The 27,986-nt window shown below is 39.7% G+C and overlaps 2 protein-coding genes across 3 annotated transcripts in view; both read left to right on the top strand.

The window, feature by feature from the left end:
* The first annotated feature begins 434 nt into the window (after nt 1-434).
* Nucleotides 435-18,472, top strand: cdc14ab (cell division cycle 14Ab). Of its 2 annotated transcripts, XM_062038345.1 has the most exons (16): nt 435-987; nt 5,306-5,396; nt 5,468-5,543; nt 5,754-5,846; nt 5,981-6,060; nt 7,664-7,730; nt 7,817-7,879; nt 7,967-8,054; nt 8,136-8,366; nt 14,278-14,416; nt 14,529-14,703; nt 16,652-16,749; nt 16,831-16,878; nt 16,940-17,068; nt 17,196-17,445; nt 17,651-18,472. In XM_062038345.1, the coding sequence occupies exons 1-16, from the start codon at nt 906-908 to the stop codon at nt 17,678-17,680; spliced, it is 1,740 nt and encodes a 579-aa protein (XP_061894329.1). In that variant the 5' UTR covers nt 435-905; the 3' UTR covers nt 17,681-18,472. The 2 variants fall into 2 exon arrangements, with proteins under 2 accessions (XP_061894329.1, XP_061894330.1); XM_062038346.1 differs by lacking the exon at nt 17,196-17,445 and having other exon boundaries at nt 591-987.
* A 3,713-nt stretch (nt 18,473-22,185) lies between these two features.
* vcam1b (vascular cell adhesion molecule 1b) overlaps nt 22,186-27,986 on the top strand; it is a 13,935-nt gene continuing 8,134 nt past the window's right edge. The window contains exons 1-2 of the mRNA XM_062038344.1: nt 22,186-22,605; nt 22,680-22,964. Coding sequence (XP_061894328.1) covers nt 22,581-22,605; nt 22,680-22,964 — 310 coding nt within the window. The 5' untranslated portion in view covers nt 22,186-22,580. The remainder of the gene's footprint in view (nt 22,606-22,679; nt 22,965-27,986) is intronic.

The following is a 27,986-nucleotide window of genomic DNA, read 5'->3' as shown; positions in this document are numbered from 1 at the left end:
CTGCGTGTGGATCTCTCTGGTGGCAGGTGAGTGTGACGTCATCTCTGATATAAACAGCTCCTCATTAGTCACGCCTTGTTGCTCGCACTGTGACGTCACACGTAGCTGACTAGAACAAAGTGCTCCACCCGTCTACCTCCCTTTAAAACAGCACTGTTGACAAACATATAGTACACGTGTTTTTTTAATTCACACTCAAAATTCCTTTAATATATAAACCAGCTCGGAAAGACGACAACAAGTTTAAAAAAAAACAACGAACAGATTAGATTCGAGCATGAAAACAAAGAATTTGAAGACACCAAATTTATGACGTAAGGTCAATTGAACAGGTATAACTTGTATATCGACTTCGATGGTTTTGAACACTTTTATTTGGCTATCCCGCAGACTCAAGGCTACTTCAGTGAGAGTCCGACAGTCTACATTTAACAACAAAGGAACCCCGCAGCGAACTGGAAATAAGTCCGAAGTCGTTCTTTGTCTTTTATTGTGGCAAGAAAAGCGGAGTCTGCATTTAACCCAGTGACAGTGAAGGCAACACGCCGCGATTGGCTGCAGTCGCGGCCAAAGCCGTGGGTCGCCATGGAAACGTGTCTTAAAGGCGGGACTTACTCAATCAGTGCCTCAAACTGTCGTCGCTAATCCGCTGGAGGGCGGACGTGCTAACATGCTACATCGGGATTACTTGGCGGCGACTCAGTGAGAGCCGAGGGACATTTCTGTCGAATTGACGCAGAAGACGCCGGCGGCGTTACCGGAGAGCGACGCCTGCGTGCGGGGTAACGTGATGGGGAGTTGAGGAGAAAGTTCACAACTTTGTTGACGGCTTCCAGCTAGCTTGTGGCTGTTAGCCTGCCGGCGTCTGATCGACAAGTTGGGAGTTCCGAGCTTTAGACGGACCCATGACCCACTCCCAGGTTCTGTCCGCCTTGTTCGGCGTGGCGGAGGAGTCCGAACCGCTGGGAGCCGCCGAGTTCATCAAAGGTAATACAATAAACTCATGAATAAATCAAGCATTGAACGCAGCACTCGAACCACGTGACTTTATGCGGAAATAAACCAGTGACGCAATTCAGAATCAGAATAGTTTTATTGCCATTGTTTGAGAACGGGTTCACAAAATAGGAATTTTTCTTGGTGCAAACGTGCGACATATAACACATATTTGGTAATAAAAAGAGCTGTAACTGAGCTATCAGATAGACTTAGAAGGAATTCAAGGAGCTGCTGTTGGGAGTTATTGTTCATTTGCCTGATGGCAGAGGGGAAAAAACTGTTCAGGTGGCGGGAGGTGTGGGTCTGGATGGAGCGTAATCTCCTGCCTGAGGGGAGAGGGGAGAATAGTGTGTGTCCAGGGTGAGAAGAGTCAGCTGTGATCCGACCCACACGCCTCCTGGTCCTGGAGGAGAACAAGTCCTGGAGGGATGGGAGCTTGCAGCCAATCACCTTCTCAGCAGCACGTATGATGCGCTGCAGTCTATTCTTATCCTGGACTGTGGCGCCGGGGAACCACACTGTGATGGAGGAGGTCAGGATGGACTCTATGATGGCTGAGTAAAACTGCACCAGCATCTCGGTCGGCACCTTAAGTTTACTCAGCTGCCGCAGGAAGTACATCCTCTGCTGGGCCTTCTTGATGAGGGAGATGATGGTCAGCTCCCACTTGAGGTCCTGGGTGATGGTGGTGCCCAAGAAACGGAAGGAGTCCACAATGGGGACGGGGGTGGGAGAGTCAATCAGGGTGAGGGGGGATGGTGCGGCTGTGACTTTCCTGAAGTCCATGATCATCTCCACTGTTTTCTGGGCGTTCAGCTCCAGGTTGTTGAGGCTGCACCAGGACGTCAACCGGTCCACCCCTCTCCTGTAGGCGGACTCATCGCCATTCGAGATGAGCCCGATGAGGGTGGTGTCATCCGCAAACTTGAGCAGTTTTACGGATTGGTGACTGGAGGTGCAGCAGTTTGTATTCAGGGAGAAGAGCCAGGGGGAGAGTACACAGCCCTGAGGAGTACCAGTGTTTGTTGTTCGACTGTCCGAGACAATCTTCCCCAGCCGTACGTGCTGTCTTCGGTCTGTCAGGAAGTCATTAATCCAACTGCAGAGGGAGTCGGGCACGCTGAGCTGGTAGAACTTGTCTCGTAGCAGTCCAGGGAGGATGGTGTTGAAGGCAGAGCTGAAGTCCACAAACAGGATCCTAGCGTAGGTTCCTGGGGAGTCCAGATGCTCCAGGATGAAGTGGAGGGCCAGGTTCACTGCATCATCCACAGACCTGTTGGCTCTGTAGGCGAACTGCAGTGGGTCCAGGAGGGGGGCGGTGATGTCCTTGAGGTGGGGCAGGACCAAGCGCTCAAAGGACTTCATGACCACAGACGTCAGCGCGACCGGCCTGTAGTCATTTAGTCCTGTGATCCGTGCTTTCTTGGGGACAGGGACAATGGTAGAGGTCTTAAAGCAGGACGGCACGCGGCATAGCTCCAGAGAGGTGTTAAAAATGTCAGTGAAGACAGGAGCCAGCTGGTCAGCACAGTGTCTGAGAGTGGAGGGGGAGACACCATCCGGCCCGGGGGCCTTACGCGTATTCAGCTTCAAGAACTGCCGGCGTACATCCTCTTCTTTGATGGAGAGGGTCTTTACAGTCTTATGATGTTTTTGGAGTCCTGTGATGTCATTGGAGTCCTTTAACTCCGTTAATGAAGTGCTGGCATTGGTGGGGAGGGTGATGGTGGGGGGAGCATGGCTTTGATGAGCTGAAGGCCGTTCATGACGACAGTAATGTGTGTTGAGGCCCTGAGCGAGAGTCCGGTCATTCAGGGCCTGGGGGGTTTTGGGCTTATAGTTCCTAAGGGCCCTTAGACCTCTCCAAACTGCCGCAGAATCATTGGAGCGGAACTGTTCCTGTAGACGGTTAGAGTACACAGATTTAGTTTTCTCCACTTCCCTGGTGAAGTGGTACTTCGCTTCTCCACGCAGCCTCCTCCTTCTTGCGCAGCTGTCTGAGCTTGGGTGTGAACCAGGGCTTGTCGTTGTTATAACAAACCCTGGTGCGCGTTGGAATGATGCGCGCCTCATTGAACTGTATGTATGAGGTCACAGTGTCCGTATACTCGTCCAGATTGTTCGTGGCCGCTCCAATTGCCTCCCAGTCTGTCGTTTCCCAACAAGCACGCAACTCGCCCACAGACTCGGCGGTGAAACACTTAATGTTCCTCATAACAGGTTTAGCCAGTTTCAGTCTCTGTCTGTATGAAGGGATTAAGTGCACCATCACGTGATCTGATAGTCCAAGAGCAGCGCGCGGGACTGCATGAAAAGCCTTGCTCAGTGTAGTGTAGCAGTGATCCAGTGTGTTCTCCTCTCTGGTCGGGCATTTAATAAACTGTCTATACTTTGGTAATTCCTGGCTCAAATTTCCCTTGTTAAAGTCACCAAGCACGATAACAAGAGAGTCAGGAAAAGACCGTTCCACATGTAAGATCTGTCCTGCAAGCGCGCGCTGAGCATCACGCACGTCCGCGCCAGGCGGGATGTAAACAGCCACGAGAATGAATGAAACAATCTCACGCGGTGAGTAAAAGGGCTTACAGTGGATGAAGAAATATTCCAGAGAAGAAGAACAGTGTCTGGAAATCACTGTCACGTCTGTACACCAGCTATTGTTGATAAAGAAGCAGAGTCCACCGCCTCTTTTTTTGCCAGAGAGCGCCACGTCTCGGTCCGCGCGGAGAAGATGAAATTGAGACTTGAATGACTTGTCAGTTGAGGAACCGAGTTAAAGATTGTGAAGTTATTATTTATTTTTTTTCATTTATTTATTTATTTATTTAAGGCAATGACATAAAAAAGTACAAATTTGACAACACATAATTAATTAGGGATGTCCGATAATGGCTTTTTTGCCGATATTGTCCAACTCTTAATTACCGATACCGATATCAACCGTTACCGATATATACAGTCGTGGAATTAACACATTATTATGCCTAATTTGGACAACCAGGTATGGTGAAGATAAGGTCCTTTTTAAAAAAAAAAAATTAAGATAAATACATTTAAAACCTTTTTTTGAATAAAAAAGAAAGTAAAACAATATAAAAACAGTTACCGTATATTACCAAATAGTAGCCTGGGCGTTTATTTCACAAAATCGATTCTGGAGACAGGCGTTTATAAGAAGCAAGCAGTTATTTGCACAAGGCTTTTATTTATTTTTGCACCAGGCCATTATTTGGTTACAATGGTTACTTTAAATGTAAAAGCTATTGTAAACATACAAACAAAAAAACAAGAGATCAACATTAGGTAGGCTATCAAAAGACAAGAGATCAACAAGGCCTCAACATGGCAGAAGTGCAACAATTGTCAAATAGAATACCAATACTAAAAATAAATAAACCTTTTAAATAAAGCAGCATACAGGAAAAATAAAATTATGGTACCAAGTACTCTATAAAACAATAATACCGCAGCAAACGCAACCCCAGTGGCATTTTAATCTAAATTATGCAAATAACAGCCCATGGGCGGCTATTTGGACATAGGCGGTTATTAGGAAGAGGCGGTTAATTCACAAAATGGGGTCAGACCCCGGGCGGTTATTTGGTAATATACGGTACATAGAAACTAGTAATTAATGAAAATTAGTAAAATTAACAAAAGTTAGTAATATTAGTGGACCAGCAGCACGCACAATCATGTGTGCTTACGGACTGTATCCCTTGCAGACTGTATTGATATATATTGATATATAATGTGGGAACCAGAATATTAATAACAGAAAGAAACAACCCTTTTGTGTGAATGAGTGTTAAATGGGGGAGGGAGGTGTTTTGGGTTGGTGTACTAATTGTAAGTGTATCTTGAGTTTTTTATGTTGATTTAATAATAAAAAAAACAAACAAAAAAAGGCGATACCGATAATTTCCGATATTACATTTTAAAGCATTTATCGGCCGATAATATCTCTAATAATTATACAAATTAATATAGTGCAAAAGGTAATGTATAGTATGTAATGCATGATTGTCCAGTTTTGCCTGAAAGGGAGTGGGGAGCAGATCATTTATTTAATTCCACCCCCAGTTCTCCATTCAGTGATTATTCCCATGAGTTTCACTGTTACTTTGTTTAAGGATTATAATACAAATGTATCATAGTGGCATTACCAAGTTGTTTCAAGACCAGGCGGTTGCATCACCATAGCAACCGTCTGTGTCTCCACGATACGCCGTGAAGAATGTTTATTTCCTGTCAGGCCCCCCCCCCCCCCCCCCCCCCACCTGTAACCGTGCCAAATGTCTTCCAGAGCGTCTGTATTTCGCCACGTTACGAAGCAAGCCCAAGAGCACGGCCAACACGCACTACTTCTGCACGGACGACGAGTTTGTTTACGAGAAGTAAGTCTGGGTAACTGGGGGGTCACGCTGTTATTGTGAAGGGAATCACTGACTTCCTGTTGTGTGGGCAGCTTCTACGCCGACTTCGGGCCGCTCAACTTGGCCATGTTGTATCGATACTGCTGCAAACTCAACAAGAAGCTCAAGGTGAGTTCCAGGCGCCGCCGCCTCCACCCTGAGCTGGAATGTCTACAATGCACCTGTAGGCTTACGCCATTTTACACACACACACACACTCACACACTTAGTGTCAGATACACACGTGCACTTAAATCGTGCTTCTAAGCACTTACACTCAACCTTTCAACCATCATCATCATCTCCCCCCTAACCTTGCCGATTGTTTTCTGCGTGCAGTCGTTCACGTTGACCAGGAAACGCATCGTCCACTACACCAGCTTTGACCAGAGGATGAGGTCCAATGCCGCCGTGCTCATCGGAGGATACGCCGTGAGTCCCCTAAACCCCTGAGTTCCCCCCCCACTTTCACCCTCCCACCCTGTTAGACTAGCGCCAACACTGACTTCAACTGGGACTGTTGGCGTGGGTGGCGTCTCACCTGATCGTGTGTGTGTGTGCGTCAGGTGATCTACTTGAAGAAAACTCCAGAAGAAGCCTACAGAGCTCTGGTCTCTGGATCCAACGCCTCCTACCTTCCGTTCAGGTGAGTCCAGACTCTACCTGGTCCCACTGGTCTTGTTTTGGGCCACTTTGTGCAGGTTCCACCACATAAATGGACTAGATTTGCGTGCGTGTGTGTGTGCATGTGAAGTGAAGTGAATTATATTTATATAGCGCTTTTCTCTAGTGATTTAAAGCGCTTTACCTAGTGAAACCCAATATTAGAGATGGAGATGTCCGATAATATCGGTCTGCCGATATTATCGGCCGATAAATGCGTTAAAATGTAATATCGGAAATTATCGGTATCGTTTTTTTTATTATCAGTATCGTTTTTAGTTGTTGTTTTTTTTTGGTTTTTTTTATTAAATCAACATAAAAACACAAGATACACTTACAATTAGTGCACCAACCCAAAAAACCTCCCTCCCCCATTCACACTCATTCACACAAAAGGGTTGTTTCTTTCTGTTATTAATATTCTGGTTCCTACATTATATATCAATATATATACCAATACAGTCTGCAAGGGATACAGTCCGTAAGCACACATGATTGTGCGTGCTGCTGGTCCACTAATAATACTAACCTTTAACAGTTAATTTTACAAATTTTCATTAATTACTAGTTTCTATGTAACTGTTTTTATATTGTTTTACTTTCTTTTTTATTCAAGAAAATGTTTTTAATTTATTTATCTTATTTTATTTGATTCATTTTTTTAAAAAGTACCTTATCTTCACCATACCTGGTTGTCCAAATTAGGCATAATAATGTGTTAATTCCACGACTGTATATATCGGTTGATATCGGTATCGGTTGATATCGGTATCGGTAATTAAAGAGTTGGACAATATCGGCATATCGGATATCGGCAAAAAGCCATTATCGGACATCCCTACCCAATATATAAGTTACATTTAAACCAGTGTGGGTGGCACTGGGAGCAGGTGGGTAAAGTGTCTTGCCCAGAAGGACACAACGGCAGTGACTAGGATGGCGGAAGCGGGGATCGAACTTGGAACCCTCAAGTTGCTGGCACGGCCACTCTACCAACCGAGCTCTGTCTGTCTGTCTGTCTGTCTGTCTGTCTGTCTGTCTGTCTGTCTGTCTGTGTGTGTGTGTGTGTGTGTGTGTGTGTGTGTGTGTGTGCGTGTGCGTGTGTGCGTGTGTGTGTGAGATAAAGGACTTGATTATGTAACAGCAGGGTTAAACAGTGAAGTGTGAATTATATTTATATAGCGCTTTTTCTCTAGTGACTCAAAGCGCTTTACATAGTGAAACCCAATATCTAAGTTACCTTTAAACCAGTGTGGGTGCCACTGGGAGCAGGTGGGTAAAGTGTCTTGCCCAAGGACACAACGGCTGTGACTAGGATGGCGGAAGCGGGGGATCGAACCTGGAACCCTCAAGTTGCTGGCACGGCCACTCTACCAACCGAGCTGTGCGTGTGTGCGTCATAAAGGACTTGATTATGTAAGAGCAGGGTTAAACAGCTGATGGATTTAGTGTTACTGTCAGGCCACGCCCACATTGTGCTGCCTTCACTGATCCTCCGACAAATGAAAGTACTTGGAAAAGTATCGGATTATTGATGGATGTAAAGATGTGTGTGTGGTACAGTTGCCGACGTTGTGTTTGTGCAGGGACGCGTCTTTCGGGAATTGCACCTTCAACCTGACCGTGCTCGACTGCCTGCAGGGCATCAGGAAGGTGAGCTGTCAATCAAGTGTCGCTCGCTGGCTGCTTTTCGTCGCCGCTTCCCGTCAGCCTTTTTCCTGAGTTTTTTTTTTTTTTAGGCTCTCCAACACGGGTTCTTTGACTTTGAGACGTTTGACGTGGATGAGTACGAACACTACGAGGTACGAGCTTCCTCTCCCAGCATGCGTTGCTTGTTTGCGGTCTCTCTGGGATGCGACGTGATGTGATTTAACTTGCCGTTCCTCCAGCGGGTGGAGAATGGAGACCTCAACTGGATTGTTCCCAGCAAACTTCTGGCTTTTAGCGGACCACATCCCATAAGAACAGTGGAGAACGGTGAACACACACACACAAACACATTCACACACTCCCAATGTAATGTTAACTTTTGTGCCTGTGGCTCCGCCCCCCCCTCAGGTTACCTGTTCCACGCCCCCGAGGCCTACTTCCCCTACTTCAGGAAGCACAACGTGACCTCCGTTGTGCGTCTCAACAAGAAGATCTACGACGCCAAGCGCTTCACAGACGCCGGCTTCGACCACTACGACCTTTTCTTCCTGGACGGGAGCACGCCCAGTGACATCATCACACGCCGCTTCCTGTCCCTCTGCGACGGCACGCCCGGCGCCATAGCAGTCCATTGCAAAGGTGAAGCCGTCCCGTCAACGTCAGCAAAGTTGCAAATATTAACCTTTGTGCTGGTATGTGTCGTTACGGTTTTTAAGTTATTCTAAAATATTTTGCCTGACTAATGACGTCATCATGCTCCCCTCAGGGTTTCTGCGGGGTCTTAAAAAGTCTTACATCCAATAAATTAAAGTTAACGAACTCACGACCCACTAAGGGTGTAACAGTACGTGTATTTGTATCGAACCGTTTCGGTACGGGGGTTCCGGTTCGGTTCGGAGGTGTACCGAACGAGTTTCCACACGGACATATTAAGTAGCGTACCGCACGTTGGGTAAACAATGCACACCGAGGCACACCACACGGCATGCTAGCAGCTAACGGGCTAGGATAGACTGACCATACGTCCTCTTTTCACCGGACATGTCCTCTTTTGCGGAGCTGTCCGGGCGGAGTTTCTTAAATGCCTCAAATGTCCGGCATTTTGAGTTAGGGTTGCGTGTATTTTCAATGTACGTTCAGGGTTAAGAAGGGGTTGAAAACAAAACAAATTGTGCGTGCAGCAGCATTGGTGAGGGAGGGGCAGAGACAGAGAGAGAGAGAGTTATGATAAACGCGCATGCGTCGCCAGGCTCTGCTTTTTATCCATAGATTTATCACATTTAATGTTTTATTATCTATAGCAGGGGTGTCAAAAGTGTGCCCCGGAGGCCATTTGCGGCCCACAGCTAATGTTTTAAAGGCCCACGGCACATTCTAAAAATACTATTAAAATAAACAAAAACATAACAAAAGTGAAATAAAAAAGGTTAAATGTAACTTAGAAAAAGTTGCAATGTTGACTAATAAAACAAAGCTGTTTTTTTTTTTCTTTCAAACTGTCATTGATCAAAACATAATATTGAATCAAAATTAGAGATGTCCGATAATATCGGTCTGCCGATATTATCGGCCGATAAATGCGTTAAAATGTAATATCGGAAATTATCGGTATCGTTTTTTTTATTATCAGTATCGGGTTTTTTATTTTTTTTATTTTTATTAAATCAACATAAAAAACACAAGATACACTTACAATTAGTGCACCAACCTCAAAAACCTCCCTCCCCCATTTACACTCATTCACACTCATTCACACAAAAGGGTTGTTTCTTTCTGTTATTAATATTCTGGTTCCTACATTATATATCAATATATATCAATACAGTCTGCAAGGGATACAGTCCGTAAGCACACATGATTGTGCGTGCTGCTGGTCCACTAATAGTACTAACCTTTAACAGTTAATTTTACAAATTTTCATTAATTACTAGTTTCTATGTAACTGTTTTTATATTGTTTTACTTTCTTTTTTATTCAAGAAAATGTTTTTAATTTATTTATCTTATTTTATTTGATTCATTTTTTTATTAAAAAGTACCTTATCTTCACCATACCTGGTTGTCCAAATTAGGCATAATAATGTGTTAATTCCACGACTGTATATATCGGTTGATATCGGTATCGGTAATTAAAGAGTTGGACAATATCGGCATATCGGATATCGGCAAAAAGCCATTATCGGACATCCCTAATCAAAATCAATGTTATTATGAATTATTGACCTATCCAAGGTTCCCATTACTTCACATCAAATATTCCACTAAGAAAAATATTTTTGGTGGAAGATTTTGCAAATTTGGTAAATAAATAACCCAAAAATTTATATTTTGTTGTTTTCTTACTGTACCGAAAATGAACCGAACCGTGACCTCTAAACCGAGGTACGTACCGAACCGAAATTTCTGTGTACCGTTACACCCTTACGACCCACTGATCTCAGGGCGGACACTCTAACCCCAAGGCCACTGAGCAGCTATATTATTGCAGTATTAGCGATATGTTTTCAAATAAGTCACAAAAAACAGGTAACAATAAATCCATACACAGCAGATACAAAATGAGCTGAGCACATTTGAATGTTATTCACATCCAAATTCTGTTTGAGGCTTGCAAGCCATAATGGCCTTCCTTCTTTTTAGTCAACCACTCTGTTTTTCACTACTTTGTGCAGATACAGTAGTACTGTAGATCAGGGGTGTCCAAACTTTTTCCACTGAGGGCCGCATTCTGAAAAATCAAAGCAACCGGGGGCCATTTTGATATTTTTTATTTTAAAAACCAATACAATATATGTATAAAAAATATACATTTAGGCCTCCACTCAGGTTTGATCCCGGGGACCCCAAAGGGTTTTGGTCAAAAAATAAATAAAAATGTGTCATTATTCAGTATTATTTATTGTTATTATTATTCAAGTTTTAAATCTCTAGATCAACATTAGGTCTATCTGTCAATATAACAGTTTTAAAGATTTAAGAAAACCCTGTTTTTTTATGGAAAAAATACAAAATATGCAATATTTTCACACAATAACATTTTTAAGTGGAATATTTGAGAATATATAATAATTGGAGCCTTAAAAAGGTCAATAACTCATAACAACATTGATTTTAATTGATTATTATTTTTTGAGCAATGACACTTAAAAACAAATCACACTAAAATTATTGGGGATCCAAATAATTATAATGTTAAAAAATAAATTCTATTTTTTTTTTTACTGTTTACTTTTAACACAATAATCCCGAGATCAACTTCAGGGGCCGTACTTATCAAGCTTCTTCCATTTTACACTTAAGTCCTGAGAATTTGCGAAATTTAGTCCTACTCTCAAACTTAAGAATAAAAGCTTTTTATCAACGTTCTTAAGTCTAAGAATCACTCCTACTCTCCACGATATTTAAGAGACCTTCAGAGGTGTCTTAAGTGGTTAGGAGTTGCCAGCAGGGGATGGCACTGAGGCGAGAGAGAGGATGTCCTGGCTTTGTTTGATGACGAGCAGCTGATCAAACGGTATCGTTTAGACAGAGCGGGTATTATTTTTGTCACAGATTTAATAATTTTCGATTCCTTGTTGATTTCTGCATGTGGCTGCGGTGGGCTAGTATATATAGAGCCACCCACACCAGTTTCAAATTAGTTGCCTAATTAATGAATTGGAAAGATAATATTTTGTGAGTAGCGTATGTGTGTGGCCGTGAGGTGAGTGACGTCAGTGAGTGTGTGGGCGAGAGAAGAGAGGGAGCGGTAGCGTGAGTGCCGGCGGGGACTAGTTTGTTTTGTATTATTTTGTAGTTTATTGTCAAAATATACACTCCCATTGTCCACTTAAATATTTCCAAGATATTTCTTTATTCTTAGACAACGGATTCCCTTCCGTGATTGGTCATTTCTATGGACACAGAAATTACGTCACCTAAAATTCCGTTTACGGCACATAGTAATGTCGTAATTCAGCTCTGAGTGTGACACTTAAGATTCAGTCCTACACTTCGCTGAAAGTGTGAGTAAGACGCTTGATAACTAACTTTTAAGTGCAGCTTTCAGCGAAGAATTTATTTACTCTTAAGTCAACTCTTAGCAGACTTCTTAGGAGTAATTCTAAGAAGCTTGATAAGTACGGCCCCAGATCTATCCGCCAATTATACGTTTTATTGTTGTTTATGTTGTTCGTTTGTTCGTTTTAAGCCCCTCTTTATAAAAAACAGCTAAGTTTTTTATATGGCAAACACAAAATATGAAACATTTTCCCCCAAAATATCTCAGATGTGACGTAATTGGAGCCTTGAATAGGTCAATAATTCATAATGACGTTGAAGAAAGAAACAGCCTGCATGGCAGCTTTGTGTTATTAGAGTATACATTGCAACATTTTCTTGTTACATTTCACCTGTTTGCTCTTTTATACCACTTATCACGTTTTTAATTGTTTTGAATCGTATTTTTAAAATGTGCCGTGGGGCCGTTAAAAAATGACCTGCGGGCCACAAATGGCCCCCGGGCCGCACTTTGGACACCCCTGCTGTAGATGTTTTTATCCGTTTGTTCATTTCTGCACTGCAAAAAGTGAAATCTAAGTAAGATGAAATATCTCAAATAAGGGTGATATTTGCTTATTTTCTGTCTGATAAGATAATTCTTCTCACTAAGCAGATTTTATGTTAGAGTTTTACTTGTTTTAAGTGTTTTGGTCCTAAATGATCTCAGTAAGATATTACAGCTTGTTGCTGAGATTTGATGACCTATATTGAGTAAAACATGCTTGAAACTAGAATATCAACTGTTGTCATCAACACTCACAAGTATAAAACTACTTTTCTAAAGTAATCATTTCTTATTTCAAGAATGAAAAAAAAAAACATGACTTTGACACAATTGTGTCTCATAATTAAAACAGATGACAGCCAAATGGACTTTGCTGTTTTATTTTCAATGCAACAATAGAAAATACGTACTCATATAGTAGTACACTTGTTATTCGTGAGAATATACTTATTTTAAGGTATTTTTGGGTTCATTGAGGTTAGATCATTTTACTTGTTTTGGAAAGTCTTGACAAGCCAAATTTTCTTGTTTTATTGGCAGATAATTTTGCTTAGTTCAAATAAAATACCCCTCATTTTTGTATTTTTAGGGTCCGCATGTACCCTGTATAAAGGACTCCCACTGGGAGTCCTTTGTACAGGGACAAAGGACCCTATTGAATTTTTATTATTCTTTATTCTTCCGCCGCCACAAAAAACGCTAATTTGACCCACTTAACATGCTTCAAAACTCACCAAATTTGACACACACATCAGGACCTGCGAAGATTGCAAGTTAATAAAAAAACCAAACCCCAAAAATCAAAATTGCGCTCTAGCGCCCCCTAGGAAAAAACAAAAACAAACTGCCTGTAACTCCCACTAGGAAGGTCGTAGAGACATGAAACAAAAACCTCTATGTAGGTCAGACTTAGACCTACATTTCATAATTTTACATCCTCGGGCAAAAACCAACAGGAAGTTGGCAATTTCCCCTTCAAGACAAAATTGTACTAAAAAAACTCATTTTTGCCTCTTTGAGCTGTAATTTGACCCCCTTAAAGTATTTCAAAACTCACCAAAATTCTCACACACATCGGGACTGCTGGAAATTGCGATCTAAAAAAAAAACCGAACCCCAAAGCTCAACCGAGACAAAACTGCTTTTTAGAGGAAAACTCAGACAAAACTGCTTGTAACTTCCGGTAGGAACATCTTAGAGACATGAAACAAATACCTCTATGTAGGTCTCACGTAGACCTACATTTCATAGATTGACATCCTTCAGCAAAAATCAACAGGAAGTTTGCTATTCCTCCTTCAAAACAACATTTTTGTTACAACCGGTCACCAAACATCAAACGTTATCTCCTCTGAGCGCGTTTGTCGTTTCGGTTTCAAACTGCTACAGGAGAGAGATTGAACCCTTCTGATTGAAAGTTGACGACGGCGTTGTGATTCGTGCTACCGTTTTGATTTTACGAGCCTTCAAAGACCCGCAGCACTAAAGTTGCTCCGCTGCTGTGATTTTACGCGCCTTCAAAGAAAACAACCACTGTGCCGCGACACCTAGGAAAAAGACACAGACTTCCTCCAACTCCCAGTACGAATATCGTAGAGACACGAAACAAAAACCTCTATGTAGGTCTCACTCAGGACTACCACTGGACAAAAGTATTGGGACACCTAGGACTAGCACCTGCCAAAATGCGGACCCGACCAACGCTGCTTGCAGCTTTAATTCTTGTTTTTGAACACTGACTTTTTGCACACACCCGAAAAAAACATTGCCAAAGTTAACCATTTAGCTTTAGCAGAGATGCTAACTTTCACAGACAATATGTTGTTGTGCCACCTTGACCTGCAGTGTAAACCTAGTCTATTTTAGAATAACTTAACGCCATAAACAACATTTTTTATGACACAATCTAGCACAAAGGAATGTCAGTGTTATTTTAAATATTTGCAACGATAAGGGAACAACTTCTCCTCTGATCTGACGCTCCGCCCCCTCTCCGTCTCTCCAGCTGGTCTGGGCAGGACGGGCTCTCTGATCGGCTGTTACCTCATGAAGCATTATCGCTTCACTGCGCTGGAAGCCATCGCCTGGATCCGGATATGCAGACCCGGCTCCGTGATTGGACCGCAGCAGTTCTTCCTGCTGGAGTGAGCGTTTGCCTTGGCCATTTTGTCGCCGTGACAACCCCACTGTCTAAAAATGATGTCATTGAGTGCGGCGATAGTCCGCCAGACTGACCGGACGGGACTTTGTTGACAGGAAGCAGGCGTGGCTTTGGTTGCTAGGAGACAACCAGCGCTCCCAGAAGTCCAAGCTGGAGGAGAGGGCGATGCCTCACCTCATCGCTACGATGGATGACCTTACGTTGAATCCCACTAAGTCCGCCTACAACGGCAGCGTCCGACCTTCATCGAGTTCTGACAGCCTGCTGGAGGTACACACACACACACACACACACACACACACACACACATGTATTTGTTACCTTCTTGAGACCTCCTTAATATATACATACTAGGGTTGTACGGTATACCGGTATTAGTATAGTACCGCGATACTAATGAATCATTGAAATCACTGAAAGGTACCGCCCTCCCCTCCATCAAAATGTAAACAAACGCCATTGTAATGATACCAAGTACAGTAGCGTATCTAGTCGATACTACTATGATTACGTCGATGTTTTTTGGCATCACATTTTCTTTCTTTATTTAAAAATGTATATTTATAAACTCTGGAAATATGTCCCTGGACACAAGAGGACTTTGAATATGACCAATGTAAGATCCTGTAACTACTTGGTAACGGATTGATACCCAAATTTGTGGTATCATCCAAAACTAATGTAAAGTATCCAAACAACATAAGAATAAGTGATTATTACATTTTAACAGAAGTGTAGATAGAACATGTTAAGAGAGAAATTAAGCAGATATTAACAGTAAATGAACAAGTAGATTAATAATCATTTTTTACAGTTTGTCCTTAATAATGTCGACAAAATAATAGAAAGATAAATGACACAATATGTTACTGCATATGTCAGCAGCTAAATTAGGAGCTTTTGTTTTTTTACTTGCTAATAAAAGACAAGTTGTCTTTTATTTAAGGACAAACTTGCAATAAACATATGTTTAATGTACCTTCAATTTTTTTTGTTAAAACTTTTTTGTTAAAATAAAGCCGATAAGGCAATTTTTTTGTGGTTCCCTTTATTTAGAAAAGTACCGAAAAGTTTAAAAATAATTTTGGTACCGGTACCAAAATATTGGTATCGGGACAACACTAATACATACTATGCAAATATGAAAAAAGGTAAGCCATTAGTTAATTAAAAAAACAAACATTTTTGTAATTGGTTTTTAATCTTCATTATTTACTGCAAGTTATTACAGTATGTCTCTATATACATATTTATTTAATTTTGGCCAAAGGTGGCACATTTCAAATTCTTACAAACTCTTGTTATTACATATGTTGGCCAGAGGAGGAGCACTTTTAATTTTTTTACACACACTTGTTATTTCATATGTTGACCAGAGGGGGAGCACTTTTAAAAGCGACACACAGTCAATTTGAAAAATCCCTCCTTTTTGGGACCACCCTCATTTTGATGGATGTCACCACAAATGAGACATTGTCTATTAGATGCAATGTTATTGATTTATGTCATCACTTGTTCACACCTCCTCATATGGAAGATACTTTTCCTTCTTCATGTCTCAAGAAGGGTAGAAATACAAGAACACACACACACTCTTGTGTTTGTTGCCATCTTGAGACCTCAGGAAAAATGCCTACCTTGTTAGGACCACCCTTTCTATATATATACATATTTGTATTTACAACATCAATAATATATACATACTATGCAAATATAAAAAAAGTAAGCTTTTTATGGAAAAAAATTTTTGAATTTTTTCAATCATCATTATTTACTTCGTTATTACAGATTGTCTCTATATACATATTTTTTAATTTTTTTAATACATTTTGGCCAAAGGGGGCGCATTTCAATTTCTTACACACACGTGTTAATGTCATATGTTGACCAGAGGGGGAGCACTTTAAATTTTTACACACACTTGTTATTACATAGGTTGGCCAGTGGGGGAGCACTTTTAAAAGCGACAGTCAATTTGAAAAATCCCTCCTTTTTGGGACCACCCTCATTTTTATAGATGTCACCACCAGGGGTGCAAATGAGACATTGTCTATTAGATGCAATGTTATTGGGACCATGATTTATGTCATCACTTGTTCACACCTCCTCATATGGAAGATACTTTTCCTTCATGTCTCAAGAAGGGTAGAAATACAAGAACACACACACACTCTCTCACACACACACTGTCATTAAATGTTGTGTTGTCATGGTCCAGAGCAACATGAGTGAGCGCTCCACTCCAACTCAGGGAGACAAACTGAGAGCCTTAAAAAGTCGCCGTTCGCCGCGCCCGTCCACCGCTGGAGCGTTGAGGTACCAGAAGTCGACGGCGTCAAGCCGAGGGCGGGGCTAACGACGCGCGTGTGTGTGTGTGTGTGTGTGTGTGTGTTTCAGAGTGGAGCAGACGAATAACCACAGCAGGTCCACATCGCAACCTCTCAGGTGAGCACACGCCACGCAGGCGTCCTAAACACGCGCGCTGACGGTCGCCGTCTCTCCTCAGGCTGTCCATGGGCGGGGATCAGAGCTCCGCCTCCCCGCTGAAGTCCTTCAAGTTCCCAACATCCTCCGCCGCCGCCGCCGCCGCCGTCAAGAGGATCGGCAGAAGTCCCTCGTCGTCGTCCAGCATGAGGTCAGACACTTCCCCATTCCCTTCTCCTCCACGAGGATGACGACCGCTCTCATTGGCTGCTGCCGTCACATGACTCGTTAGTGTAGATCAGCTGGTGTGTGTGTGTGTGTGTGTGTGCGTGCATCAGCTCTCGATTGGCCAGCTCGCTCGGTGACGTGTACGCTGCCCAGGCGGTGGAGGACAGGAAGATGTATGCCTCTCGTCCTCCCCCCACCTCCTCCCTGGCCCCGCCCTCCCCATGTAGCCATGGTAACGGCCCCCGCGGCCCGCAACACGAGGTCCACGGCGGCGCCCTGGCAGGCTCAGCGGCGCCCCCTTCCTCGTCGTACGGCGCTCTAACCGCTCCGTCCGGACGCTACCTGAGCCGCTCGATTCCCGTAAGTCGGCTGGCCCCGCCCTTTTGTGCTCATTGGTTCGCTCTGCTGTGACATCATCAGCATGCAGCGTGTGTGTGTGTGTGTGTGTGTGTGTGTATATAGTTGAGGGCTTGCTGTGTTGTTAGTGTTAGCAAAATAGCTAACGGCGTGCTAATGCGTTCGGAAGCCACCTGACTTTCTGTTGTTGTTTTTTTTTGGCTTTCAGTCCCTTCAGTCTGACTACATCCAGTTCTAGAAGATCCCAGGTGCCCTGAACACAACACACTCATGATTATTACCCAGGAGGCCCCGTGGCCGCTGCTGCTTTTCGAAAAGACTGAATTTGTATGTAAAAAGATTTATTTAGGTAAAAGATTTTAGTTTTTAAAGACTCTTTTGAACGACTGTTGTCACGGTTACAGTATTCGCTGCGTGATTGGCGGACAAGACATTTTATGGACTGCTTCCTTTTGGGCTTTTTGGATTCTGGAATAGGAAAAGTCCTTTTAAATCCGCGCGCACACACGCACACACACACACACACACACACACACACACTCAGGCTGTTAGCCTCGTGCTAGCAGTTAGCTTCTAGTTGCGAACTGTGACATCTCAAAAGTTAAGACTGGAGTTGATTGGAACAAAGTGTGTCTGATAAATGGCGCTGATGATGACGGTTATTAAATAATGGACCACATTCTTCTACCTCCTCCATTTTTACGAGCAATATTGGGCACGTTCAAATTAAAGGCTGCTGGTTACCGAAGCACAGTGGTTTAGTTTGAAGTAACACGACGACGATGATGATGATGATGATGATGATGATGATGATGTGTGCCATAAAAGGAGCGTTGGGCTGAGCTACAAGTGAACTGTAGAGAAGTGCTTCCTGTTTGTCTTTGCCGTAGCGAGCAGCTAATATCACATTTTTAACTATCTATTGCAGGGCATTTATTTTGAAGCTTTCAGGAAGCTTTTATTTTTTCAAGCTTGAAAAGATGTTTATTTTCCTGTAACTTGCTGGAGGAAATAAATGTATTTTTGATGACCTCCTTGTCTCAATTCTGACAACACACACTCCTTTAATCAGTTACTTTGAAGCACGGGTGTCAAACTCAAGGCCCGGGGGCCAAATCTGGCCTGTGAAGTCATTTTAGATGGCCCGCAGCGTCATTATATGTCTTATACCGCATTTAATTATGTGGCCCGCCACATTTTGTCAAATACTGCATTGATTTATGTAGCCAGCCACATCATTTTATGTTTTGTGCCATATTATTTTGTGTGGCCCACTGCATATTATGTGTGATCCGCCGCATCATTTTATGTCCAATATTGCATTAATTTATGTGGCCTGCCACATTTTTGTGATATGCCGTATTTTACGTGGCCTGCCGCATCATTTTATGTCTAATACCGCATTAATTTATGTGATATGCTGTATTATTTTATGTGGTCCGCCTCTTTAATCTATTTGGCCCACCACGTCATTTTGTCACATACTGTATTATTTTACATGGCCCGCCGCGTCATTTTATGTGATATGCCATATTATTTATTATAGATAAAAGATTATAGAATTTGGAGAAATCAATAAAAAAATTAAAAGCCTTCTATAGTGAAGGCAACTCATGGCGTAAGTGTCTATATTGGCTATAATAGCCTACCATCAAAATTACTTTAAAAATCTTATATAAGTGTTATAATGAAGGCAACACATGATGTAAGTGTCTATATTAGCTATATTAGCCTACTATCAAAATGACTTTAAAAATCTTATATAAGTGTTATAATGAAAACAATACATAATGTAAGTGTCTATATTAGCTATAATAGCCTACTATCAAAATTACTTTAAAAGTCTTATATAAGTGTCATAATGAAGACAACACATGTTGTGTCTATATTAGCTATATTAGCCTACTATCAAAATGACTTTAAACGTCTTATATAAGTGTTATAATAAAGACAAAACATGAAGTGTCTATATTAGCTATATTAGCCTACTATCAAAATGACTTTAAAAGTCTTATATAAGTGTTATAATGAAGGCAACACATGTGTCTACATTAGCCTACTATCAAAATTACTTCAAGTCTTATATAAGTGTTATAATGAAGACAAAACATGAAGTGTCTATATTTTACCTTGAAGTAGCTATATTAGCCTACTATTCAAATGACTTTAAACGTCTTATATATGTGTTATAATGAAGGTGTACAGAGGTACAGAGCCCACATAAGGGCAAGGAAAAACTCACAACCCCAATGGGACGTCAATGTGAATGACTATGAGAAACCTTGGAGAAGACCGCATATGTGGGTGACCCCCCCGGCCCGTGGCATAGGCCGTATAGGCAAATGCTAAGGGCGCCGTCCATCAGGGGGCGCCACGCCAGTGCCACAAATGTTGGAAGAAAAAGAAAAAAAAAAGTTGGTACTATTATTTCTAAATACACAAAATAATCCCATGTTAATTAAAATGCAAAGTAAAGCCTATTTAATAGAAATATTATTTGTTACAACATTACGCCCCCCCCCCCCCCCCCCCTTCCCGTATCATGACTCTTTTTGGACGTCACCTCATCAAAAAAACAACACAAGATGTCAAAACGGCCAAAACTGTCAGGTGCCCAGGGGAGAAAAAATAGAAAAGAAGAGGAGGAGAAACGAGAAAAAGACAGAGGTAGCAGGTAGGTAACGTTAGCCTACATGAAATTATTTGTCTGTTACAGAATGTGATAGTAACCTGGCTTTTTAGCATTAAGCTAATGTTACATGATTCGGCAATTGCTAATCAATAAATAGCTAGTTCTGTTTTAACGTCGGGTTAATATTGTGGAGGGGGCTAAATTGTTATGGAAAATAATAATGTAACGTTAGGTAATTACAGTACTCCCACCTTACATTCCTCAGAGACATTTGTATTAGATCTTTTCAGCAGGTGTTTTTTGTTTACATTGTTATTGCCTTCTGGTTAGCTAATGTTTGCCCTGCAGGTAATAGTCACTTTTCCACCCCTTTTATATATTAGGTATAGTTGTAAGTCTAGTTGTTAAAGTGCACATCATTAATGTTAATTAAGCAATATCACATGAGAGGGAATGCTGTTTTTTAATTTGAGCACTGCTGTGATTCGGTTAAAGATAATCATAACATAACATTCTCATATAATATATTATACTGTTACTTTGCATTCTGCTATTCAGCATTTCACTGTAATGATGACAATAAATTGATTGTTAGTCATTTTTTATTTTTTGTATTCATTTATTTATTCATATTGTTTTTAATCTTGTTAACTATTCTGATTGTTAATTTGCTTGGTTGGAATTGGAGGGGTTAAATCACCAAAAATGATCCCCGGGCGCGGCCACCGCTACTGCTCCCCTCACCTCACAGGGGGTGATGGGTCAAATGCAGAGAATAATTTCGCCACACCTAGTGTGTGTGTGACAATTCATTGGTACTTTAACTTTAAAGGCCTACTGAAAGCCACTACTACAGACCACGCAGTCTGATAGTTTATATATCAATGATGAAATCTTAACATTGCAACACATGCCAATACGGCCGGGTTAACTTATAAAGTGCAATTTTAAATTTCCCGGGAAATATCCGGCTGAAACGTCGCGGTATGATGACGTATGCGCGTGACGTAGTCATTTTAACGGAAGTTATGGTACCCCGTAGAATCCTATACAAAAAGCTCTGTTTTCATTTCATAATTCCACAGTATTCTGGACATCTTTTGCAATTTGTTTAATGAACAATGGAGACTGCAAAGAAGAAAGTTGTAGGTGCGATCGGTGTATTAGCGGCGGACTACAGCAACACAACCAGGAGGTTGTGTTGTGTTTGAGCTGGATAGCAGACGCGCTACCGTGAGTACAGCTTTGGCTTCCAAACATTTGATGGCTTGCCCGTACGTGCGTGTCGCTATGTGCATGTCACGTACGTAACTTTGGGGAAATATATGTTTCTTGCCGACTCTGATGGCGGCCGGGGTGTCGTCGAAAGCTACAACGCCCGCTGACGCTCCGTAGCTAAGTTAGCTTCAATTGTTAAGCTTCGCCAAGCTGGAAATTATTAACCGTGTTTTTACATGTTCATGGTTTAATAGTATTGTTGATCTTCTGTCTATCCTTCCAGTCAGGGGTTTTTTTGAATTTTGTTTCTATCTGCATTTGAGCCTGATGCTATCACGTTAGCTCCGTAGCTAAAGAGCTTCACCGATGTATTGTCGTGGAGATAAAAGTCACTGTGAATGTCCATTTCGCGCTCTCGACTCTCATTTTCAAGAGGATATAGTATCCGAGGTGGTTTAAAATACAAATCCGTGATCCACAATAGAAAAAGGAGAAAGTGTGGAATCCAATGAGCCAGCTTGTACCTAAGTTACGGTCAGAGCGAAAAAAGATACACCCTGCACTACACTCTAGTCCTTCACTCTATCGTTCCTCATCCACAAATCTTTCATCCTCGCTCAAATTAATGGGGTAATCGTCGCTTTCTCGGTCCGAATCTCTCTCGCTCCATTGTAAACAACGGGGAATTGTGAGGAATCCTTCCTCCTGTGACGTCACGCTACTTCCGGTACAGGCAAGGCTTTTTTTTTTATCAGCGACCAAAAGTTGCGAACTTTATCGTCGTTGTTCTCTACTAAATCCTTTCAGCAAAAATATGGCAATATCGCGAAATGATCAAGTATGACACATAGAATGGATCTGCTATCCCCGTTTGAATAAAAAAAAATGTAATTTCAGTAGGCCTTTAAGTTTAATCTAGGACTATGACTCACTCAAAAGTTGGTCTGTCAATCAGTGACTCGTCAATCAATGCCGTGTCAAAAAGTGCCTTCAGAGTAAAGTACAGTGGAAGCAGTCACTGCCACGCCTGCAAATACGACACGAATGGACGCACGGGGCCTTTGTGTACGGTAAAAAAAGCACAAACGAAAATAAGAAACCATAAACTTGGTCGGGCTAAATGGTGCAGTACCGCGGTGGAGCGACAGGGGGCGGTGCACGCTGCACCCTCAGCTGAGAGGAGGCGTGAGAGCCTTCACTTTGACTCATTTGCAGCTTCACGCTTCAGACCACACAAAGACTCTCCAGCTCCTCCATCTCATGCTTTTTCTTCAGTGACTGAACGGAAATGTTTCTTCTCTTTTTGCTCTCAGGTGAGATTTTTTTTATCTCCCCCTAAACAATAGTTTCCAGTGCGTGGCTACAAGGTGGTTGTTTACCTGCGCAGGCGTGGTGGTCCAGGGTCTCCAGGTGGACATTTCCCCCCGAAAGCCCGTCTTCAAGCTGGGCGAGCGACACCAGCTGCTCTGCTCCGTCCGGGAGTGCGGCGCCGTGCCCGCCGTCACGTGGACGCTGCTCGGCGACCGCCCGCTGACCGCCACCGTCGAAAGCGGCCGCGCGCACTCGGTGGTGACCTTTGACCCCGTGGGGATGGAACACGAAGGCATCGTGCTGTGTAAAGTCACGTGCGGACAACAACACAAGCTCGGCAAAGCCAACGTGCATGTTTACGGTCAGTAGTTGTATTTGTATTTTGTACTGTGCCATCATTAACATGCACTTAAAGGGGCTGTGTGCGACTTCCTCACAGTTACAATTTCCCAAGCAACAAATACAAATACAAAAGCCAAAAGCAGTGAAGTTGTCACGTTGTGTAAATTTGATTTGCAAATCCTTTTCAACTTATATTCAATTGAATGGACTGCAAAGACAAGATATTTCATGTTCACACTGAGATTTTTATTTTTTATTTTTTTTTGCAAATAATCATCAACTTAGAATTTAATGGCAGCAACACATTGCAAAAAAGTTGTCACAGAGGCATTAAAGGATCGCTGTTTTTTACGGGAAAAAACTGCCAGCTTAGTCGCCAGACTTTTACTAAAAAATATTTGGTGTTTTTTAAATTTTATTATTATTATTTTTACAACATATTACTGTAATTAATTTAATTTGATTTAATTTGATTTAATTAAATTAAATTTAATTTAATTTAATTTAATTTAATTTGATTTAATTTAATTTAATTTAATTTAATTTAATTTAATTTTTTAATTTAATTTTACAACATATTACTGTAATTAGAAAACATTCTAAAATTGTATTTTGGCAACTCAGCTGCCAGTTTTTTACCATAAAAAACGGTTAATTCCATTTACAGTAATACACCGTAAAAACATCAACCGTGCATTTTACGGTAAACAAACAACAAAACTGACAGCTCAGTCGACAGAATTTTACTGTAAAATATATGGTGTTTTTATTTTTGTATTATTTTTAATTTTTTACAACATATTACTGTAAATAGAAAACATTTTTTAATTTTATTTTGGCAACTCAGCTGCCAGTTTTTTACCATAATAAAATGTGGATTTTACGGTAAAAAAAACAACAACTGACAGCTTAGTCGACATAATTTTACTGTAAAATATATGGTGTTGTTTTGTTTTTTTTACAACATATTACTGTAAATAGAAAAAAAAAATTATTTCGGCAACTCAGCTGGCAGTTTTTTACCAAAATAAACTGTTAATTCCATTTACAGTATTACACCGTAAAAACATCAACCGTGCATTTTACAGTAAAAAAAAACAAACAACAAAACCGACAGCTCAGTCGACAGAATTTTACTGTAAAATATATGGTGTTTTTATTTTTGTATTATTTTTAATTTTTTACAACATATTACTGTAAATAGAAAACATTTTTTAATTTTATTTTGGCAACTCAGCTGCCAGTTTTTTACCATAATAAAATGTGGATTTTACGGTAAAAAAAACAACAACTGACAGCTTAGTCGACATAATTTTACTGTAAAATATATGGTGTTGTTTTTGTTTTTTTTTACAACATATTACTGTAAATAGAAAAAAAATAATTATTTTGGCAACTCAGCTGGCAGTTTTTTACCAAAATAAACTGTTAATTCCATTTACAGTATTACACCGTAAAAACATCAACCGTGCATTTTACGGTAAAAAAAACAAACAACAAAACCGACAGCTCAGTCGACAGAATTTTACTGTAAAATATATGGTGTTTTTATTTTTGTATTCTTTTTTATTTTTTACAACATATTACTGTAAATAGAAAACATTTTTTAATTTTATTTTGGCAACTCAGCTGCCAGTTTTTTACCATAATAAACTGTTAATTCCATTTACAGTATTACACCGTAAAAACATCAACCGTGCATTTTACGGTAAATAAAACAACAAAACTGACAGCTCAGTCGATGGAATTTTACTGTAAAATATATGGTGTTTTTATTTTTTTATTATTTTTTATTTTTACAACATATTACTGTAAATAGAAAACATTTTTTTATTTTATTTTGGCAACTCAGCTGCCAGTTTTTTACCATAATAAATTGTGGATTTTACGGTAAAAAAAAACAACCTGACAGCTCAGTCGACAGAATTTTACTGTAAATTAAATAGTGTTTTTATTTAATTTTTTTACAACATATTACTGTATAAAGAAAACGTTTTTTTATTTTATTTTGGCAACTCAGCTGCCAGTTTTTTACCATAATAAACCGTTTATACTAATACACCATAAAAACATCAACTGTGGATTTTGCGGTAAAAAAACCCCCCAAACTGACAGCCCAGTCGACAGAATTTTACTGTAAAATATATGGTGTTTTTATTTTTTTATTTGTTTTTATTTTTACAACATATTACTGTAAATAGAAAACATTTTTAAATTTTAATTTGGCAACTCAGCTACCAGTTTTTTACCATAATAAGTTGTGGATTTTACGGTAAAAAAAAAGTAATCTGACATCTCAGTCGACAGAATTTTACTGTAAAATATATATTGTTTTTATGTGATTTTTTTTACAACATAATACTGTAAAAAGAAAAAAAAAAAGTATTTTATTTTGGCAACTCAGCCGCCAGTTTTTTACCATAATAAACCGTTATTCCATTTACAGTAATACACCATAAAAACATCAACCGTGGATTTTACGGTTAAAAAAAACCCCCAAACTGACAGCCCAGTCGACAGAATTTTACTGTAAAATATATGGTGTTTTTTAAATTATTATTTTTTTTTTTTACAACATATTACTGTAATTAGAAAACATTTTTTTATTTTATTTTGGCAACTCAGCTGCCAGTTTTTTACCGTAATAAACTGTTATTCCATTTACAGTAATACACCATAAAAACATCAACTGTGGTTTTTACGGTAAAAAATAACAACTGACAGCTCAGTCGACATAATTTTACTATAAAATATATGGTGTTTTCTTTTAATTATTATTTTTGCAACATATTACTGTAAATAGAAAAACCATTTTTATTTTATTTTGGCAACTCAGCTGCCAGTTTTTTACCATAATAAAATGTGGTATCGTTATTCCATTCACAGTAATATACCGTAAAAACATCAATTGTGGATTTTACGGTAAAAAAAAACAAAACTGACAGCTCAGTCGACATAATTTTACCGTAAAATATATGGTGTTTTCTTTTAATTATTATTTTTACAACATATTACTGTAAATAGAAAACATTTTTTAATTTTATTTTGGCAACTCTGCTGCCAGTTTTTTTTACCATAATAAAATATGGTACTGTAATTCCATCCATCCATCCATTTTCTACCACTTGTCCCTTACGGGATCGCGGGGGGGTGCTGGAGCTTCCATTTACAGTAATACACCGTAAAAACATCAAACGTGGATTTTACGGTAAATAAACCCAAAACTGACACCGCTGTCGACAGAATTTTACTGTAAAACATATGGTGTGTTTTTTTGTGTGTTTTTTTTCTTCAACATATTACTGTAAATAGAAATCATTTTTTAATTTTATTTTGGCAACTCAGCTGCCAGTTTTTTACCATAATAAAATGTGTTACCGTTGTTTCAATTACAGTAATACACTGTAAAAACATTAACCGTGGATTTCACGGTTAAAAAACAACAACTGACAGCTCAGTCGACATAATTTTACTGTAAAATATATGGTGTTTTTTTTTTCACAACATATTACTGTAAATAGAAAAAAAAAATTATTTTGGCAACTCAGCTGGCAGTTTTTTACCATAATAAACCGTTATTCTATTTACAGTAATACACCATAAAAACATCAACTGTGGATTTTACGGTAAAAACTAAACAAAACTAACAGCTCAGTTGGCATAATTTTTCTGTAAAATATATGGTGTTTTTATTTTTATTATTATTATTTTACAAAATATTACTGTATATAGAAAATATTTTTAAATTATATTTTGGCAACTCAGCTGCCAGCTTTTTACCATAATAAAATGTGGTACCGTTATTCCATTTACAGTAATACACCGTAAAAACATCAACCGTGGATTTTACTGTAAAAAAAAACAAAACTAACAGCTCAGTCGACAGAATTTTACTGTAAAATATATGGTGTTTTTTTAATTATTATTATTATTTTACAACATTTTACTGTAAACAGAAAACATTTTTTATTTTATTTTGCCAACTCAGCTGCCAGTTTTTTACCATAATAAAATGTGTTACCGTTGTTCCATTTAAAGTAATACACCGTAAAAACATCAACCGTGGATTTTACGGTAAAAAAACCCCAAACTGATAGCTCAGTCGACATAATTTTACTGTAAAATATATGGTGTTTTCTTTTAATTATTATTTTACAACATATTACTGTAAATAGAAATCATTTTTTAATTTTATTTTGGCAACTCAGCTGCCAGTTTTTTACCACAATAAAATGTGTTACCGTTGTTTCAATTACAGTAATACACTGTAAAAACATTAACCGTGGATTTCACGGTTAAAAAACAACAACTGACAGCTCAGTCGACATAATTTTACTGTAAAATATATGGTGTTGGTTTTTTTTTCACAACTTATTACTTTAAATAGAAAAAAATATATATTTTGGCAACTCAGCTGGCAGTTTTTTACCATAATAAACCGTTATTCTATTTACAGTAATACACCATAAAAACATCAACTGTGGATTTTACGGTAAAAACTAAACAAAACTAACAGCTCAGTTGGCATAATTTTTCTGTAAAATATATGGTGTTTTTATTATTATTATTTTTCAACAGATTACTGTATATAGAAAATATTTTAAAATTTTATTTTGGCAACTCAGCTGCCAGCTTTTTACCATAATAAAATGTGGTATCGTTATTCCATTTACAGTAATACACCGTAAAAACATCAACCGTGGATTTTACTGTAAAAAAAAACAAAACTAACAGCTCAGTCGACAGAATTTTACTGTAAAATATATGGTGTTTTTTAAATTATTATTATTATTTTACAACATTTTACTGTAAACAGAAAACATTTTTTATTTTATTTTGCCAACTCAGCTGCCAGTTTTTTACCATAATAAAATGTGTTACCGTTGTTCCATTTAAAGTAATACACCGTAAAAACATCAACCGTGGATTTTACGGTAAAAAAAAACCAAACTGACAGCTCAGTCGACATAATTTTACTGTAAAATATATGGTGTTTTCTTTTAATTATTATTTTACAACATATTACTGTAAATAGAAATCA

The sequence above is a fragment of the Entelurus aequoreus genome, linkage group LG27 (assembly GCF_033978785.1).
Source record: "Entelurus aequoreus isolate RoL-2023_Sb linkage group LG27, RoL_Eaeq_v1.1, whole genome shotgun sequence".
Classification (NCBI taxonomy): Eukaryota; Metazoa; Chordata; class Actinopteri; order Syngnathiformes; family Syngnathidae; genus Entelurus; species Entelurus aequoreus.
Note: the sequence above shows the minus strand (reverse complement) of the source record. Positions and strands in the feature narration are given on the sequence as shown.

Bases quoted from the DNA above. Each gene is read 5' to 3' on its own strand.
- cdc14ab (XM_062038345.1), top strand. From the start codon at position 906: ATGACCCACTCCCAGGTTCTGTCCGCCTTGTTCGGCGTGGCGGAGGAG. The intron at 5,397-5,467 runs GTAAGTCTGGGT...TTGTGTGGGCAG, and splicing joins GACGAGTTTGTTTACGAGAA to CTTCTACGCCGACTTCGGGC. The intron at 7,731-7,816 runs GTGAGCTGTCAA...TTTTTTTTTTAG, and splicing joins GCCTGCAGGGCATCAGGAAG to GCTCTCCAACACGGGTTCTT.